Source organism: Carica papaya, chromosome 8 (genome assembly GCF_054855325.1).
Source record: "Carica papaya isolate Zhongbai chromosome 8, ASM5485532v1, whole genome shotgun sequence".
Lineage (NCBI taxonomy): Eukaryota > Viridiplantae > Streptophyta > Magnoliopsida > Brassicales > Caricaceae > Carica > Carica papaya.
In genome coordinates this window covers 1134877-1153396 of record NC_142316.1, presented here as the reverse complement: position 1 = coordinate 1153396, position 18520 = coordinate 1134877, and the positions used below count along the sequence as shown (strand labels likewise).

The following is an 18520-nucleotide window of genomic DNA, read 5'->3' as shown; positions in this document are numbered from 1 at the left end:
TGCAGTCTCATATCATCTATTTGGCTTCTAACTTCTGCTTCAATGGGATTTTCTTCTACATAATTATTATTTTTTAAAATATAAAATGTGAAGTATTATATTAACAGAATACTAAAACGGTATTACCAGCCGTGTACAAAAAATTTACAAAAGAGTTAAGAGTATCAATGACATTCTCAAAATTCACGTCACTAATAATGTCATGACCTAATAAAATGATTCCAAAAAGATACATCCATCAATCTCTAATACTATATAAACTACTAACTTTACCTGCAAAAGTTCTCAATTATAAGATTTGAGAGATTGATTTGAGCCAAATTTCCTATCTTGCTTCTGATAAGTCAACTTCAAATTTGCTATACCCCAAATCCCCAGTTTCTATTACAAGAGTTCTCAATCTATGGTGTGCCAAAATTGTCCTTGTTTTAGTGCTTCATTTTGTATTTGAGGTTTTGTCAATTTAAATCATAAAAAGGAAGTCCAAGGTAGACGACAACAATCATAAAAAATAAGCCTCCGAGAAATGGTAGAAGTGGAAAGAGCAACAGAGCTTTGACAACACGAGCTTTCAGTTACTTGAAGGATGTGGGAGATGGTTGGCTGAACAGAGCTTTCTATCAAACAGTATAAGATAATTAATAGAAATTGTTTCTTCGAATGTGATATGCATGAACCATATGGGCAGGAGGTCAGACATTCAAGGTCCAAGAAAGTCGGGATATGATATTAGTTTCTCCAAGAGAAGGCAGAAAGTATGAGTGATATGGTTTAGTTGGTAGATCATAAAAACTCAAAAGTTAATCTGTATATCCATCCAAACTCATAAGGATGCAAATAATTCAATTGTTTTACTCCAAACTCCATCATTTTGAAGCACAAGTTCCAAGTAGAGATTTCATTTTCAAATCTATATTTCATTTGCATAATGTGAATAAAAATGTGAAAATGTAAATAAAATCTATATCTTTTGTAAAATCAATTTGCTCCCCAGTTTCAATTCCAGATTCTACTGAATTAAATAAAATTTGAAATGCACTTAAATCTGACATGAAATTCATTTCTAAATGAACATCATATTTGTAATAATTTTAAACATAAAAATATGAAACCACAGATGAATTATGCAATGTCTCGTGAGTTCATTTCTTATCTCAATCCCTTGAAAGAAAGTCATGATGAGGACCTACACCAACTCCATTTGGTCAACCCAGAAAGAGGAAGAGTGGAAAAAAAAAAATCTCACCCAGATATATATATATATATAGCTAAACTTGAAAAGAGTGTTTGTGTGCAAAAACAAGACTCAGCAGTTCTCTAAGTTTATTGTAAAACAAAATGAGGCCAAAGATGACAATCCCATTAGACAAACAAGTTAAGCATGCACCTTGTGAACAAGACTAACAGAAGGATTATTTGCATTTAGCCAGATATGCATCCCATCCTTGAAGTCGGTATTCGCGAGCCACCTCTGCAGGATTTTCTGCCTTAATAATTCCACGGCCCACAATTATTATATCACTTCCCCTATCATAAATAACCTGATAAAGAAGAATTCACATAATGGTTGTTAAAACTTTTCAACAATTTCAAATCATTAAAACAATGATGAAATTGAAAGACAAGGGCCTCTCTCCAATTTCACAATTAAGATTTATTTTGACTCCTAAAACATAGACCATTTAGTAGAAAATTCAGTTGATGTAGCATGTCAATTTGACAATTCAAATTAAATAACGGAAGTAGCTACTAACTACATGAGCCATTTATGGATCTAGAATATCATCTGGACTGAAGTTGGACTCAGGTTTGTAATTTTTTGGCAGGCTAAACAAGGATTATGTTCTGAAACAATGCAGCCAGTTTGCTCACTAAAATTATGGATTTCATAAAGCTTCTCTCAAAGTGTGTGCATTTTGATAGGGTAGAACCCATACTCGTGATATTGAAGGTAACTTACAGAGTATGGGGTGTTATACTGCTGGCCAAGAGCATCGCCCCCCTTTACCATTTGAACGCCAGGAGTGGCCTGAATAAATGCTGGATTTACAGGTGCCCCTGGCCATGACGCTGGATTAACTGAGATGAATCCAATGACAAAATCAGAATGATCCTCAGCAATTTTCACAGCTGCGGTGGTGTACTCTCCCTTGGCAAAGTTTCCGGCTGAGCTCATTTCAGCAAGCAACAACAGGCCCCTACCACGTGGCAAACCCTAAACACAATTTCAGAATACTCAAGAATAAGCAACGATTCTGAGGAACTCTCATGCATCAAATGAAAGGTGAGGTGGACCATTAATTCCAACCTTCAATTTCAGTCCATCCACAATTCCAGGGCCAGAAATTATGTGAGCATTGACTATATCAGCCCAATCTAATATGTGAAAGATACCTCTAGAGAACAGGAGAAATAACATTCAGGCAAAGCAAGGTAACTTATAGAAAGGGAACTATGGACTAGGAAGGAAAGAAATCTTTTTTTTTAAAAAAAAAATAAGGAAGAAAAGATATCTTACCCTTCATACTGCATTGTGACAGTGTTACCAATGTCTGCGAACTTGCGATCTTCAAATATTAGGAAATTATGCTTATCTGCAATCTAAATTAGAAAAAGTACAACAGAGATAAGTTAGAAAACTTAAAATAAGAAAACTTATGGCAGAATCACTTCCAGATATAAAAACAACACCACCATCTCACAATGTTCAAAAGCTCGTAAAAACAACAATATAAAACCAGCTCAAATCAATTAAGTTCAGTGTGATTATATGTTCTCTTCAAATCAAAATCTTAATATAGTGGAGTTTTATTCCCAGGATACTATCTTTTCAAATTCATATGCTACACATTTATCATTTGTTTCAAGTAGTTAGACTTTAAAAGATAAAGGACTAACATCAAGATGCAATGCATTTATTGCGGGTAGTTCAACTGGAGAAAGATGAAATAACACCGGATGGTGGGAAGTTACAGCTTGGAGATGGTCATGCTTTTCATCAGCATATGAAGTAACGAGAAAGAAATTTCACAAATGGCAGTTCTTTGAGCCACAGTACTACAGCTGGGCCTCTGATCCCTACTAGTCCCATACCATAAACATGTGGACTTTGTCTGAATAGTGCCTGGCATTACTATATGAACCAAACTAAACCAAATTAAGCCCTTTTACCACCAATTTAAAATTAGTTACATGAATCCTTTTGCTGTATTCAAATTTTTAATATATGGAAAGAAACTTTCCTAAAAATTTCCGACCATCTCTCTTTTTGTCTTCTTCTACTCCTAAAATGGACTTAATATTATGACTGAAACACATGAAAAATTACAAGGAATTCCTCAGTTGACCCCGTGCACATGACTAGACAAATAAAATAACCTACACCCAGTATGATGCATTGTGAAACATACAGATACTAGCTGGAAGTGCAAAGGATGCCAAACTGCATTTGATGAAGATTTTCTCTAGAGAATAAAAGCGAACAGAGAGTAGTAGCAGGTAGCAGAAAAATGAATTTAATGGCATGAACACAAAAAATCTAGATTTTTGGTACATATCATATTCATGAAATTAATATCTTCACTGAGAAATGGAACATGCACGTAATTGCTAGATGCCATGGAAATGGCTATTTTCAACTGGGGACATATCGGAAATTGGAACCATCAATAAGCACAATGCACATAGTCAAAAACCTTCTTAATGCATATGTGTAATAGAAACACGGTCAAAAACCTTCTTGAAGTAAACCTCTTCAGTTTATGTAAACAAGCCCTTTAAATTGGAAACTCCATGTAATTATCAATTTGTCAGTCCCTAGATTCTCAATGTAGTGTTAACAGCACCAAATGAAACAAAATAAATAAATTTTATGGCACATATTTTAGAATGCAATAATGTAAGTATAAATAACAAATTTTCTGATAAAAAAAATAAGAAGGTAATTGAGGTTGGAGTCATACAGAGCGAAGTTTTGAACCAAAATCTGGAGTGAAATCAGGCAATATGTCAACATGCGTTTTCAACAAACATATTTCTGGTCCAACCTGCATAGAAATTGGCAAAAAAATCAATAGTAATAAAGGAAAGGGGGAAAGAAAATATTTTTGTGTGAGGTATATCTACACAGGCATATCAGATTAATCATGCAACATGTATAAACAAACAACTGATAATTTTTTTTCGAAATAGAAAGTATAATAAGATTCATTTACAGGCACCAAAGGATGTCAACACATATACAAAGTATTTACATATTAATTAAAATGTCAAAAAGGTCCCAAGATCCTAAGAGGAGTAAAGAGGATGACCCTTAATAAAAAAACCTAGGTTCTGGAACTATCTATCTTTAACCTTATGGAAACCCATTTCCTTGCCCTCAAAAGCTCTCATATTTTTTCCCTTCCAGACCACCCAAAATGTGGCAAGGGAGATAAGGTCGATGTGCTTCTTCACACCATTTGATTCCTTTCCACGCTCAAATGTCCTTCATAGAGCCAGTCATCACTCAATTAAATGCCGAAAATGCCATAAATAAGGGCCCAAAGTCTATAGATAAAGGGATATCACAATAGAATATGGTTGCACGACTATGTATCCCTTTTGCATAAATAACAACTATTAACCAGAATCCTTCCCCTCCTAATCCGCTTGTACAGAGTTAGAATCTACCCTTTGACTGCCTTCCATGCAAAAAAAAAAGGCAATTTGGGGGCAATAGATTAACCTTCTAAATTTGCTTGAATGGCAATATGGATAAAGTGGTTGTAGAAGGATCTAACAAAGAAAATCCACCTAGTATTGAGGCTCCAAAGGGGTTGCTCTTTTATCCATAAGACCTTACCCTAGCAACGGCAAGGAGTAAGTCTTTGCACTCTATAACTTCACAATTATTTAGATTCCTAGTGACGTCTGCAAAACACTCCCCATTCCATATTGCCAACATAGGAGTCCTGGAACACTGCATCCTTGTACTGAGCAATAGCATAAACCTGAGGAAACTAAACTCTGAGAGTACCACCTTTCGACCACGCGCCATTGTCATAAACTGACCTTGTGGCCAACCCTCAATTTGATGCAGTCTTGGAATTTCCTTTTATCCATGCAAATCTTTTTCTATATCCCAATATCATGGGTTCTAGACCCCTTTTTAGTGAACCACCCCCAGTCCACAGTACCAAAATTCGCATTAATCACCATCCACCCAAGACTACCATCTTTGTTCATGAATCTCGAAAGCTATTTCCCCTAGAGAGCTCTATTAACCTAAAACAATGATCTCACACCCAATCCACCAAGTTGAGTTTACTTCTTGACCTCGTTCCAAGCCACAAAATAGTATCTCCTCTTCTCCTCGAAGTCTCCCCATAAGAACTGTACTGTGTGGACTCCAGCCTCTTGGCCAAACTCTCAGGGATCATCATCAGAGACACATAATAAATAGGTACGTTGGCCATTATGCTTCTGATGAGAGTAAGTCTCTCCCCTTTGGTAGAAAGTTTCTCTTCTATCCAGCCAACCACTATTCAAAATGTGCAAACATTAGATTCTGATATGAGACTTCCTTATATTTGGTTCCCAACAGCAATCCCAAATATTTGATAAACAACTCTACACATTTACATATCAGAATACTAGCCAAATTGCTTGCATCTCTCCCATCACCTAGTCTCACCAACACAGACTTGGCAAGTTTGATGTTAAGTCTTGATACTACCTGGAAGCCTAACAAAATACATCTTTTCATGAATAATTGTGTTGTATTCTCATTGAATAATATGTTCCTATATCTACAAGTTCTAGAGACAAGAACAAGGAAAACTACAATTAATCATAAAAGGTATATTTTACTTTAATACTCTTTAATATAGTTTAACCTTATTTATACATTAAGTATATTTTGGTAATGATAGTCTGCGATGTTGGACTACACAAGTATTTAGTCAACACGTCTGCAAGTTGTAACTTGGTGACCACACAAGGAGTAAGTATCATGGAATGTTGGACTATTCAAGCCTTTAGTCCATAGTTCTACAAGCTGTAACTTGTTGGGTACAGAGGAAGTACATATCAGGCTACTGTCTAGCTTCTTTTTGATAAATGACTATCAATTTTAATGTGTTTTGCTCTGTCACACGGTACAGGATTGTGGGCAAGCCTTCATTGTTGTCACAGTAAAGGTGCATTGAGCCATCCCACTTGACCCTTAGATCTTCCAAGAGTCTCTTCAACCATAGTATCTCATATACCCCTTCTGCCAATGTTTTGTATCCTAACTCTGTGCTTGATCTTGTAACTATATTGTGAATATTTATACTTCAAACAACTGCACTGTACTATGATCTGGCGTATCTAAAAGTTATGGCCCAAATGAAACTAAGAAGCCCTATTACAAACAATCCTCAGTGGCAGTGCTACTCAATAGCTAGTGAGATGTTATGCTACTCGAAATCATTATTCCTTTTCATCTCTATCATGCTTCAAATAACTAAAACTGTGAATATTTATACATATCAAACATGTATGCTATGATTTGATTTGGTGTGCCTAAAAGTTATGGCCCAAATGTAAGTAAAAGCCCTATTACAAAATTACTAATCCTCAGTGGCAACTTCATTCAGCACATGAGGCCTCAGGAGATTGGTTCCCTAGGATCCGATGACACAATCATATTTCCCACTGTAAAGCCAAAATAAACACAGAATTCATTTATTACCCAAGAAAGAAAATTCACTATCCAAATAGGATTCATAGGTCTTCTTTTCCCTACGGGTGAGGTGCAGAACCCCTGGTTCGGACCCCTTTTTGCAAGCTACTCTCTTAAGTCTTCAGCTTAATCTGGAAAAAGGAAACTAAAAAAATTAACTAAATTTACTAGCTACAGCAAATGGGAAATGATGGCTGAGGGCACAAATAAACTTGTCCCGCTTGACAAACCAGGTCTAGAAATAATCCTCAAGTAGGGAATCATGACTATGGAGGTGCCCAGACACAGATGCTGAATCCCATTTGACAGATCATGTCTAAAAGAAAAATATTCTATGCAAATATAACGGTTGAATTTAGTCCTCTCCACTTACTATATATTTAATTGCAGAATGTCCGTGATTGAATTGGTATTTATACACTTAAAAAATATTAATAGCTCTTATGAAAAAAAAATTACTTTTTCATTGAATCACTTTCGTATATGGCAATGCTAGATAGAATTTTTTCTAACATCTTGTTTGGATAAATTTTAATTATGGTTAATTAATGTATAGTAATGACAGTAATTAGATGAGAATAACATAGGATGAGGATGACAAAATTTTTTTATATTTGAATTATTGTATATTAATGTATGTTAATAACATATTTTTGTTTGGATGATAGAATAGTATGCTTGTATTTTCAGTCAAATTACTAATTTATCATTACCTATTTATGTAATAATAAGTGGTATATAAAAAGTATATAATAAAAAAAATTAAATTATTTGCCAATATACTCATATTTATATTTAAATAAATAATTATTATAAATTAAATTTTAATATTTAATAAAATAAATAATAAATTATGATGATAAAAATAGAATTAAGTATATTATATGGGAGGTATAAAGGGAAAAAAAGTAACCTGTCATTCAGGCACCAGCGATTCGATAGTTTTAAAATTCATCCCAAATTTAACAGTCAGATACTGTTTGTTATCATTAAAAATTGAAATAAATATATTTTCTCACACCCGTATAATACTATACATTAAAATCTTATAATTTACTACGATCCAAACATAGTGTAAATATTAAATTTGCATATTAGCAAAATAAATTAGTGACTGCTAATGTTAAAAACATTTAACTTGGATGAGAGTCTTATCTTCACCCGACCTAAGAAAAGAACAGTTTACCCAAAATATCTCCCGGGAAACTGAAAGTATAGGTCACGCGCCTAGAATGAAACCCTTCTACCATTGCCTTGTGCTAAGCAAGTGAAAGTGAAAATGGAAATGAAAATATCATAGAACATATAAACTTGCCGGGGAACACAGAAAAAGAAAACAAGAGAACTTTCCCGAGAAATTCACGGAAAATGACAGAGAAAGATTTGCGCACCTTCTCGGCGATGTCAAGCAACTCAGCTGCGGTCCCAACATCAGCAGCCAAGCAAAGATTGCTCTCTTTCCGCACCATTATCTCAAAAAGTCTCTTCCCCGTGGGATTCTTGGACAGTTTTGCTCTTTCCCCATATCCGGGAACCCTAACCCTAGCCCCAAATTTCTCGACATTTGGGACCGAGACCTTATGATTCTCTTCCAGGAACCTCATCACGACCCCCTCCATCTCCTCCCCGATCTTCCCTTTCTCCTTCAAAACCCTAACCATGTCTGTCAGCATGATCATGGCGTGCAACTTGATGCCATTCTCCTCCAGGTTCTGCCTCCCACCCTGCTCCCTGTCGATGAGCACCACCGCGTCGCTCACTTTGAGCCCCGCAGCGCGGAGGGGGGCTGCGGTCTCGAGCACGGAGGCTCCGCTGGTGACTAAGTCCTCGATGATGAGACAGGTTTGATCCTTCTGGAAATGGCCTTCGATGGACTTGGAGGTGCCATAGTCCTTGACCTCCTTGCGACGCATGAGCATGGGAACGTTGTTGGAGACAGAGACGCATGTAGCGATAGGGAGAGCAGTGTAGGGGACACCGCAGACGAGGTCGAAGGTGGTGTTGGTAGGGAGGGAAGAGATTAGGGATTGAGAAATCTGGCCGAGGAGGGAGGGATAAGAGACGATGAGACGAAGATCGATATAGATTGGGGAGGAGATGCCGGATTTCAGCTTGAAGTTCCCGAACTTCACGGCGGATATCTCATGAAGTTGCAGGATGAGAGACTCCATTCCTGACATCTCTTGGTGTCTGAGGAAGACTGCTGCTGCTGCTGCTGCTGCTGCTGCTGCTGATGAAGAGCGGGGATGGGGGACTGCGGAGAGGATTTTTGTAGGGTTTTTGGATCTATTGGATTGAGCTGCCCAAACTTCTTTTTGAAGTTACTTCTTTTTTTTTTTTGGTCAAAATACTGATTTCACCTTTCCAAATTGCACTCTGAATTTTTTTAAGTTTTAAATTAACTCTTATATTTTAAACTATACATAGATGATCATAGTAAAAAAAAATAATACTATTAAATATCCGTACATATTAATAATACATGATATTCATGTTAACCCGTATAAAAATTCTCTCATTGATCAAATTTATCTAACCAACTTCGAGCACTCATTTTTCTCTAGTAACGTGTACTTTTTTTTATGAAACATTCACAAGTGCAAGCCGACTTAGATAGTTGGGTTCTTGCCGTTTCCTCTCACTTTCCTCTCTAGTCTTTTGTTTCTTGCTCTATTTGCCTTTTAAACTCAGATCTCTTCAATATCACCATGATTCCTCAAAAAACAAACAACCTCCATCGTGTAATGCTCTATTCTAAAATCAAGTAAACAACTTCAACTCTTATCATAATCTTGCATCTTCACGATCACTTTAAAATCTTTTATTTATGAAACATAAGGATGTATCTGCGTGATTCTCGTCCCTTTATTACCTATTTCTCTTCATTTAAGTGAAACAAGATGTTGATGGACTTGATACCTTTCTTTCATATTCAAGTTGATTCATAAAAATATTGGTTGGAATTTAGAGAGTTTCACAACGCGAATGAAGGCGATGAAAGTAGTTTAATTCCTCTACAGGTTGCAATAGTTTGGTGCTAAGTAAGGTTTTAGGGTCACTTGTGATGTATTTTTGAGTTAGCAGACATGTATGTCACGAGTGGTGACATGACATCCACGTAATACCTACTTATACATGTTAGCAAGTATATGTAGTCGTTGACGATATTAATTGGTAATAATAATGAAAAATGCAATTTAAATATTTTTTAAAGTTAAGAGTTGATTTAACTTAAAATAAGTTCATCGTGCAATTTGAATATTTTTCGTAAATTGAGGCTGAAATTAGGTATTTTTATTCTTCTTTTTTATATAAAAGGGTAATTTTGACCATTTAGTCGTATAATGTACCATTTGTACAATTCTCTTCTTATTTAAACCTCTATTTTTTTATAAACTAATTTTTAACATAGTATAAAACAAATCGATTTGGGTTGGATCAAAAATCTACTCAACTAGAAAAAATAAGTTCATATTTGAGTTTTAAAAATCTAATTGAGACTATGTAGGTATTGTGTATATATATATATATATGTTATAAAATATTATATATTTTAAATTTTAATAAAAAATTAAAAATATATAAAAAACCTAAAAATATATCACATTTATGAGTGAAAAGTGTTATATCATTTTTTAAGACAATAATAAAAGTATGATATAACTTAGAAAATATGTTCTATTGTTTCAAAGTACATATATATATATATATATATATATAATTCACCATCATTTTTTAAATTATTTTTTATTTTAACAAGTATACACATTTTTTATGCATAAAAAAATATAGAGAGAAACTCAAAATAATTTTTTTTTTTAAAAAATTATATTTAAACATGAAGTAAGTTTTACTTTTAATAGTTTTAGATATCTTACTTTTTTTTTAAAACTCCGACTCTTTTTATAAAAATTAAAGATACATAAAATAAGTACACCACGAGATAGAGGTGTGTGAGAATATAATCGTTAACAACCAACTCCAATACTCTTTAATTTAAAATATTAAATTGGTTAAATAAATTTCTTTAACCGAGAAATTACATTACTACATAAAATATTTTTTATAAATAATTTGTTCTAAATCAGTCAGAAATTTTTTGTACGCTTCTAGTGGAATATATTTTAAAGCAAAATTTTAATAGAACATTATATCATTTAGATTCGACGAAATTTTGACAATACAATTAACATTATTAATAATTTATTCATACATCAAATTAATTTATTATTCGATTTAATTATTTAAAAATAAATTATCTACATTAAAATTAGAAAGTTTAGGAAAATGGTGAGACCTTGGCCTATAATTTCACTAATATTGTATAATATAATGTTAGATTGTAGACTTTATTTATTTAAAAAAGGAAATATAACATTCAATAAAAAAGAAATACAATAAATATTAGATTTATATTTGTATTTGATTTAAAAGAAAATAAAATTAATCTCGCGCGTGAGTATAGAGCGCGTGGGATAAGGACGGCATTAGCGTTTGTTCACGAAATTATGACCAAGAAAGACTCCATTTCCTCAAAATCCCATCTTTGACTTTTTTTGGAGGCACGTCTCCCATTCTTTCTAATAATTGAAAAATAACAATAAAAGATTAGAAAAATGAAGAAGGAACCAATTTGCAGATTCTTCCTCATCATTCCATTACCATAATTTTTCTTTGAATTGAATCTCCAATTTTGTTCTCTTCCCAAACAATAATCACAAACAAATATTCCCTCTTGTTGGCCAAATCACACTCCATGTTTTTCCTTTGATTTGAAATTATATCAAATTTAGAAGAATTTATAGCTTCCAATCGGATTCCCTTCTGAAAATCCATTACGTTCTTTAGTTTCTTCTTTTATTGTAAGTTTTCTTTTTAATGGGTGTTATTGTTTTAGTTGGTTTCCTGTTGTTAGTTATGTATTGATTCAGGATTTATTTGATTTTTCCTTCCTTGTGTTTGGCGTTCAGGAAGGAGATTGATTGAGAAATCCTTCAATGATATTATCTGTGAGGACCCTCTGATTGTTGTTACTGTTACATTTTCTGTTCATTTTAGTTGGGTTGTTTCATTTTCTTTCTAAGAGGCCTAACAGATGCATGTTCCTGGAATTTTTGTGAAATCGTTTGTCTTTCTGGGTGCCCAATATTGTTTTTGAGGCAGATTTTATCCCCAGATTGTAGCAGCTGTGGATATTCATGATTTGGGTCATTTTTAGAGGCTGGAGATGTCTACCCAGCAAGAAAATTTTGAACCAGTCAATGATGAAGGTAATATTTGATTTTGATCGTTGATTTCCTTTTGGCAGATCCAGTTTGACTGGAAAGAACATTCTTTGATCTCTTCCTGCTGTGTTTTGTCATTCTGAAAAATTCCGTAGGAGGAACTGACAACAGATCCTCTAATGGCCAAATGAGATTTGATTGCAGAAAACCAACTTTTCTGGGAGAAACCATTAATTTATTCAAGTAAATCATAGTAACGTTTTTGAAAGAAGTCATAGATCAGAATAACTATGATAGTAAGCACATTGCCCAATTTACTGTCCAACTGATGGTTTAGTGAAAGCAAAGCTTCTCATTTCTGATATTTAGAAAGAGAATTAAGGCAAATGGATTGAGAAGTTGCAGTTCAGCTGCATGTGGTGTATGGATTATAGGGCAATGTGTGGTAAAACATAGATGGCTTGTAATTTATTTGAATATCAAAAGGACTTTGATTGCTTTTTAGTGATTTGGGAAAAAAAGGTAAAACAGATTATTTAGTGAATCATTGAGAATCTTGGTACATTCGTAGGATATACCCTCCTGCTCTCTTGCAATCTTATGTTGGCCTACTAAAGGGAGATTCTAAAGTCTTCCTTTCTTCAAGGCTTGAAAGGAATGCCATTTATGCTGTATTGGTTGTTTTACCTGTTCCCTAGATCAACTGCATCTGATGCTTGTGTAGAATAAATATTACTGTGGTTTATTGCTTTTTGCTTGCAATGTCTTGTTATATGGTGTTTATCATTTGTGCATTTGGCATATTTTTGACATTCCAGTACAAGTGCTTTTTCATAAGCTCATCTAAAAGCTGTAGTTGTAGTGGGTTACCTTTTACAAATGAGAAGTTGCAGAATCAACTGCTGATTTTCATCTTCATTTGTTAGTATGTCCTTTGGTTGTCGAGCATTGGAAACATAACCTAATGTCAATTGGTTTCCGAAGAAAGAAAAAAGAAAATAACTTGGTGCAATATGCTGCTGAAGAGTGTGTAACATTTATCTGATATAGAGAGGATTAATGTTTAGGCCTCTTATGTGGCTTCTCATCTAGTGAATTATGGATTTTGACCTCTAATTATGGTGAAAAAGCTTTTGCTTCTCAATTTTAGCTGCTTAATTTATTTCCATCATTGTATAGCTTCTGATTGTGTATGTTATCCAACTTTGACTGAGGGACCTTGTGGAACTTGAGCGTATATATTCAGTCAATAGTAAATAATAATGTTGTCTCAGTTCATTGTATTCACATGTCATAACTATTTTATGAGAAAATGCTTGTATCAAGTAGGACAAAATTTATCGTCATTGGGAGGGTAATGCATGAGAGAGTTTCTCATTAAATATGACTAATTAATTTTGCTGGCAGCATGATTCTTTTGTTGTTTGAAACTCATGCTTTTTTAGCTTGTTGGTTTATTTTCCTTTCTGGTATAATTTTTTTTTGATATTAAGGACAAATTCCCCTTGATGAATTAATGTTCATAATCATCCTGTGCCTGTTACTCATTGATGGTGTTTTTTATTGGCTAAACGTTTAATACTAGAAGAACCGGAGTCCTGCCTGTATGATCTTCTGTGCTCAGATGCACCAAGTTGGAGGAATCAAAAGGATCAAAAGACATCTTCTGGTATGTTGAGCTTTGATTTTATGTCTGAAATACTCTTTCAAACTGATGCTTAAGTCTTAGAGGTCCTGGATCCATGAGGAGCTACTTTACATTATTTCAGAGTAAAGCAAACAGTGAATCCAAAATGAGGACCTTCTGGAGGCCCATGAAACTGCTCAGTGACATACTGCGCGATCGATTCACCCCACCTCTTTTCTCATCCAATCATAGCCAACTTCTTTCCTTTTTTGGGATGAAGTTCACTGCAAATTTGAATCCCCAAGGCTTGATGTTGTTAAGTTGCATATTAGAGCATAAGTTTATCCCTTCCATGAAATGATGTAGACTGATTCTTGGAGAGAAAATCCGTAAATTAGGTGCATTGTGCCTTTTTGCCATATTTTTTTCTGGGGCCTTTAGCTGCAATTTATTTGATGGATGGGTGTTTAGTGATGTTCGTATATTTTCTTTATTATCTGAACCTCTTGCTGTGACTATTCAGATCAGTCCAGTGACCCTGCAGCCATTACATCTAACTATTTGGTCTAAAACTAAAGAAAACTAGCAGATACAGCTGTTATAATCACATGGATCCAGATTTTGTTCACTAGTTTGTAATTGCAATCTTTTATCTGCTGAAGGATAATTTTTTACCATGCAAATCAGGAAAGAACTAAACCCTTGGATGCTATTGTCTTTCTATCTGAAAGGAATTTTTAAAAATTTAGCCTGTCTGATGACATATTATTGCAAGAGCATTCAGAGATGAAAAGACTAAAATTCGGTGCTGTAATGTGTTAGACTTCTTTGCTCTTCAACCAAACTAAGGAAGTTTGAAACCGTTTGTTCCTATTTTTCTTTAAAAAAGATTAAATTGAAGCCAATAATGGATGGAGCTAATAGTCAGCTGCAACTGTTTATTAGAACTCAAATGGTTGACCTCATTTAACAATTTAAAAATTCTTACCAGCTTTTGTAAACCTAATGATCTCTCTTTCTAAGACTCTTGGGGGGTTAGGAGATGGCTTAGGGATTGACTTTATATTTTCTCTTAGCTTTTTTGGGGGTATCACTTGATGAAGTTCAATTTTGTTCAATTAGGTACCCAGGGGAGGCTTGAGAAACTGTTGAAGCAGTCTGGCAACAAATTCTGCGCAGATTGTGGATCACCTGATCCAAAATGGGTGTAAGTATTGTCTGTTCATGAAACGATAATTTTTAGATAAAGATTTGCTCGCCCAGATAAGATTTGAAATACATGAAAAAAATCAGATTAAATAGAGGCAAAGTGCATGTGTTGATGGTTAAGTGTAATATTCTGTTTACCTTTTTTTTTTGCTTTTTCCTTTTTTTTTTTGTTTTTGTGTTGATCAAGTGATGTTAAGTAAGGTATCAGTAGACTTTTAAGAAATTGTCAATGTGGCCTCATGAACATGTAACAACTTATGTACACAATAAAGTGCACGAATTGTGGACCACCTGATTCAAAATTGGTGTAAGTATTGTTTGTTCACTAAATGGTAGCTTTTGGATAAAGATTAACTCACATCAGCAGAGAACTTCAGATTAAATAGAGGTGAAGTGTATGTGTTGATTGTTAAGTGTAATACTGTTTACCTCTGTTTTCTGCTTTGTTTTTTTTAATGTTTTTTTGTATTGGACTTGATATTCAATAGGGTGTCAATAAATTGTTAAGAAAATGTCAATCATGCATCATGAACACCTAATATTATGTAAACATTGAAATATGCGCATGAGGGTATACACTAAGAATTTTTAAATTTTTACTTGCATGCTTAATCATGCATATGCTGATACTGAGCTGAAGAGTGTGTATTTTGCTTTCTAATAGTACAAATAAGGAAGCTTCTACTAGCATTCTTCTTGCACTTTTGATTTCTGTGCATTTCTCTTTCTCTCTCTCTCCCAATTGCCATTATTTGAGTTCTTAATAGAGAAGGTTCAGAGTATGATCCCTTCCACAATTCATGATGGCATTAACTCATGTTAGGGCATCTTCATCACATATTTAACCTGGGCTTCACCTTGTTTTGACTATTTCTTTTCGTGGATATCAGATCATTAAGTCTTGGAGTATTTATCTGTATCAAGTGTTCTGGGGTACATAGAAGCCTTGGGGTGCATATATCAAAGGTAGACAATCTCTAACCTTGTCGTGAACAACAGAATTTCATAATAACTCTTTTAGATATGTTTTGTCTCGTACTTTCTAGCATGGTTGAGGTACTTGTAGTTCAGTTTAAGTTAGATATGTTACTATCTACAGAATGTCAAAGAGAGAGAAATGTAAACAATGTGTGGAAGTGGAAAAATCCAGTAGCATAATCAGAAGCTGAATCCCATGTTGCTAGTCTGGCAGCTCTTTCCTTCTTTTTTTTTTAAAAAAATCTATGAATATGGCCACATTCAATTTAAGTCCTACTCAATTCAATTAAGATGAAAATTACATTAGGTCCATTAGCCCCAAAGCCCTGCCTCCTTCCCGTTTCTAAATGTTAAAAAAAGAATAACAGAAAAGGAAAATTCATTTTAGCTGCTTTTAAGGGAAGGATAATAACCTGAGTAAACCTTGGGTAAAAACAGTTGGCTAATTGGAGAACTTTCTCTCTCTGTTACGGAGCTTCCTAATTCAATCAAAAATCATGCCAGGTTCTATCTGTGAAGTTAGATGACTGGACAGATGAACAAGTTGATGCCCTGGCAGGTCTGGGTGGTAATACTACAGCAAACAAGAAGTACGAAGCTTGTCTTCCTGGTAACCTCAGAAAACCAAAACCAGACTCTTCCATAGAGGAGCGTTCTGATTTCATTAGGTAATTATAGGTTATTTGGTCTTAGCATTTTGCAACAACCTCTTTTGTTCTAAAGTGGGATTCTACTTGGAAAACAGGAGAAAATATGAGCAGCTGCAATTCTTGGATACCAAGGAACCGATCATGTGTCCCTATCCTAATAGAAATGCAGCATCCTCCCTAGCTTGTTCTTCAAATCACCGCTCTACCAGACATCGCATTGGACATGCATTTCGTAATAGTTGGGGAAGGAAAGATTCTGAGAGCAAGGGCCCTAAGAAGAGCAGCTCCTTGGTAAAACTTTTCTATTTGATTAATATTTACCTCTTCACTAATTTTTTATCTTATTTATTTACTAATTTTATGATGCAGTTGCTTTCTGATAATTCCCTTGGAAGAAAGATTGAACAAGTGCATCTAACACATTTCACAAAAATTTGAATTACTATTTTATGGGTTAATCCTTGAATAATTGTTAGGTTGCCAATTATTAATCATTATTTAAATGCAGTATAAGTAGGCTGTAAATTGAATACCTTTATTGCATATAGTACAAGTTAAAAGGCAATGGAACAAGGTGTTAACTAGATAGCAAATATAGAAATGTTGTTACCATGCAAGGAAAAATATAAAAATGTGCCATATGTGTTCTCACTATGATATGTATGCTGAATCTTGGTATTGGAATATACTATTTATAGGCAGGTATGGTTGAATTCGTTGGGCTGATAAAGGTCAATGTAGTGAAAGGCACCAACCTGGCTGTCCGAGATGTGATGAGCAGTGATCCGTATGTCATTCTTGCATTGGGTCACCAAGTGAGCTTCTCTCCTCCTTAAGGACCTCTTGACAGTAATATAATGTTCAACTTAAACATGTTAACAAGATGTAGTTTCATTTTGGTCAGTGATGTACTTCTTTATAATTTCGTTTTGCAGTCAGTGAAGACGCGTGTCATAAAAAACAACCTAAATCCAGTCTGGAATGAAAGTCTAATGTTATCAATCCCAGATCACATCCCTCCTTTAAAAGTGGTGAGTTTCAGTTTCTGGAAGGAAAGTATTGCTTGGAAGGTAACAATGGATTTATACAAGGGAGAGGCCTAGGAAGTGTTCGAATAGTCATCACGTGGCTTTTCCCATCTAGGAGACTCTGAATACTCCAAACAGTCGATTCTAATACCTTCGTAACAATTGTAACACTGAATTCTAGACTTGTTGTTGAGTTAATCTTACTAAGACTTTGTCTGAATGGTTATGCAGCTTGTATACGATAAGGATACATTCTCGACAGATGACTTTATGGGGGAGGCCGAGATTGACATTCAACCGCTTGTAAGTGCTGCAAAAGCCTATGAGAGCTCAACAATCAACGAGTCGATGCAGCTGGGGAAGTGGGTGGCAAGCATAGACAACACCTTAGCAAAAGATGGTATAATCACCCTAGTTGATGGAAAAGTAAAACAAGAAATCAGTCTTAGACTGCAGAATGTTGAGAGGGGGGTGCTAGAGATTGAGCTCGAATGTGTCCCTCTTACTCAGTAGTTTGTGACTTGAGGTTAAAACGAACCTTTAATCTAGGAAGCACTTTGCAGCCGAGACAGAATTTTTTTCTTTTCACACCCGTAGTTGTGTGCCATTTGAAAGAGTAAAGGATTAGGGGTCATTTTTTCCCCCCTGAAAGTTACATGGATCGATTGTAGATTTAGAAAATTGCGATCCAAATGGCAAACTGGATTTCCCCAAATCTTATGCTGGATAGTTTGAACGTTCATTGGCAACTGAAGCTTCTAATGTCATATTCATGTATCACCATTCTGATGTACATCCATGCACAAGCTCAGAAAGGATGGTACTTTTTGTGTGTGTATATATGGATTTTTCATGCTCAAGTTCAGAAGGATGCTAGTTTGTGTGAATAGGTCTCTTACACTAATTGCTGATGCAAATAGAAATGTTAAATCAAACTATTTTTTTTTTATAGTTTTAACTATATATGAAAAAGTAGGTAGATTTGTAGATTAGAAAATGTTTAAATAGTTTTACCTATTTTAATAAAAGTAATTAATTAACTTTACAATTTTAACTTTGTTTATAAAGTATAAATTATTTGTGTTTTTTTTCGGTCG

General features: G+C 34.5%; 2 protein-coding genes across 5 annotated transcripts; one reads left to right on the top strand and one right to left on the bottom strand.

Moving 5' to 3' along the window:
• Positions 1–1122: 1122 nt before the first annotated feature.
• Positions 1123–9030, bottom strand: LOC110806371 (uridine 5'-monophosphate synthase / UMP synthase (PYRE-F) (UMPS)). The gene is made up of 6 exons (XM_088208784.1): positions 8098–9030; positions 3963–4046; positions 2519–2601; positions 2309–2396; positions 1961–2215; positions 1123–1541 (listed from the first exon to the last, which is right to left on the bottom strand). Exons 1-6 carry the CDS (start codon positions 8884–8886, stop codon positions 1413–1415), a joined length of 1428 nt encoding a protein of 475 aa, XP_088064910.1. The 5' UTR covers positions 8887–9030; the 3' UTR covers positions 1123–1412.
• A 2219-nt stretch (positions 9031–11249) lies between these two features.
• On the top strand, positions 11250–18294 carry LOC110806364 (Calcium-dependent ARF-type GTPase activating protein family). 4 transcript variants are annotated; one of them, XM_022031185.2, is made up of 11 exons: positions 11250–11568; positions 11677–11715; positions 11883–11976; positions 13517–13600; positions 14681–14765; positions 15658–15733; positions 16250–16413; positions 16491–16686; positions 17094–17210; positions 17331–17426; positions 17655–18294. In XM_022031185.2, exons 3-11 carry the CDS (start codon positions 11934–11936, stop codon positions 17934–17936), a joined length of 1143 nt encoding a protein of 380 aa, XP_021886877.1. In that variant the 5' UTR covers positions 11250–11568; positions 11677–11715; positions 11883–11933; the 3' UTR covers positions 17937–18294. The 4 variants fall into 4 exon arrangements, with proteins under 4 accessions (XP_021886877.1, XP_021886876.1, XP_021886881.1 ...); XM_022031184.2 differs by having other exon boundaries at positions 11870–11976; XM_022031189.2 differs by having other exon boundaries at positions 11251–11568; positions 13520–13600.
• Positions 18295–18520: the final 226 nt, after the last annotated feature.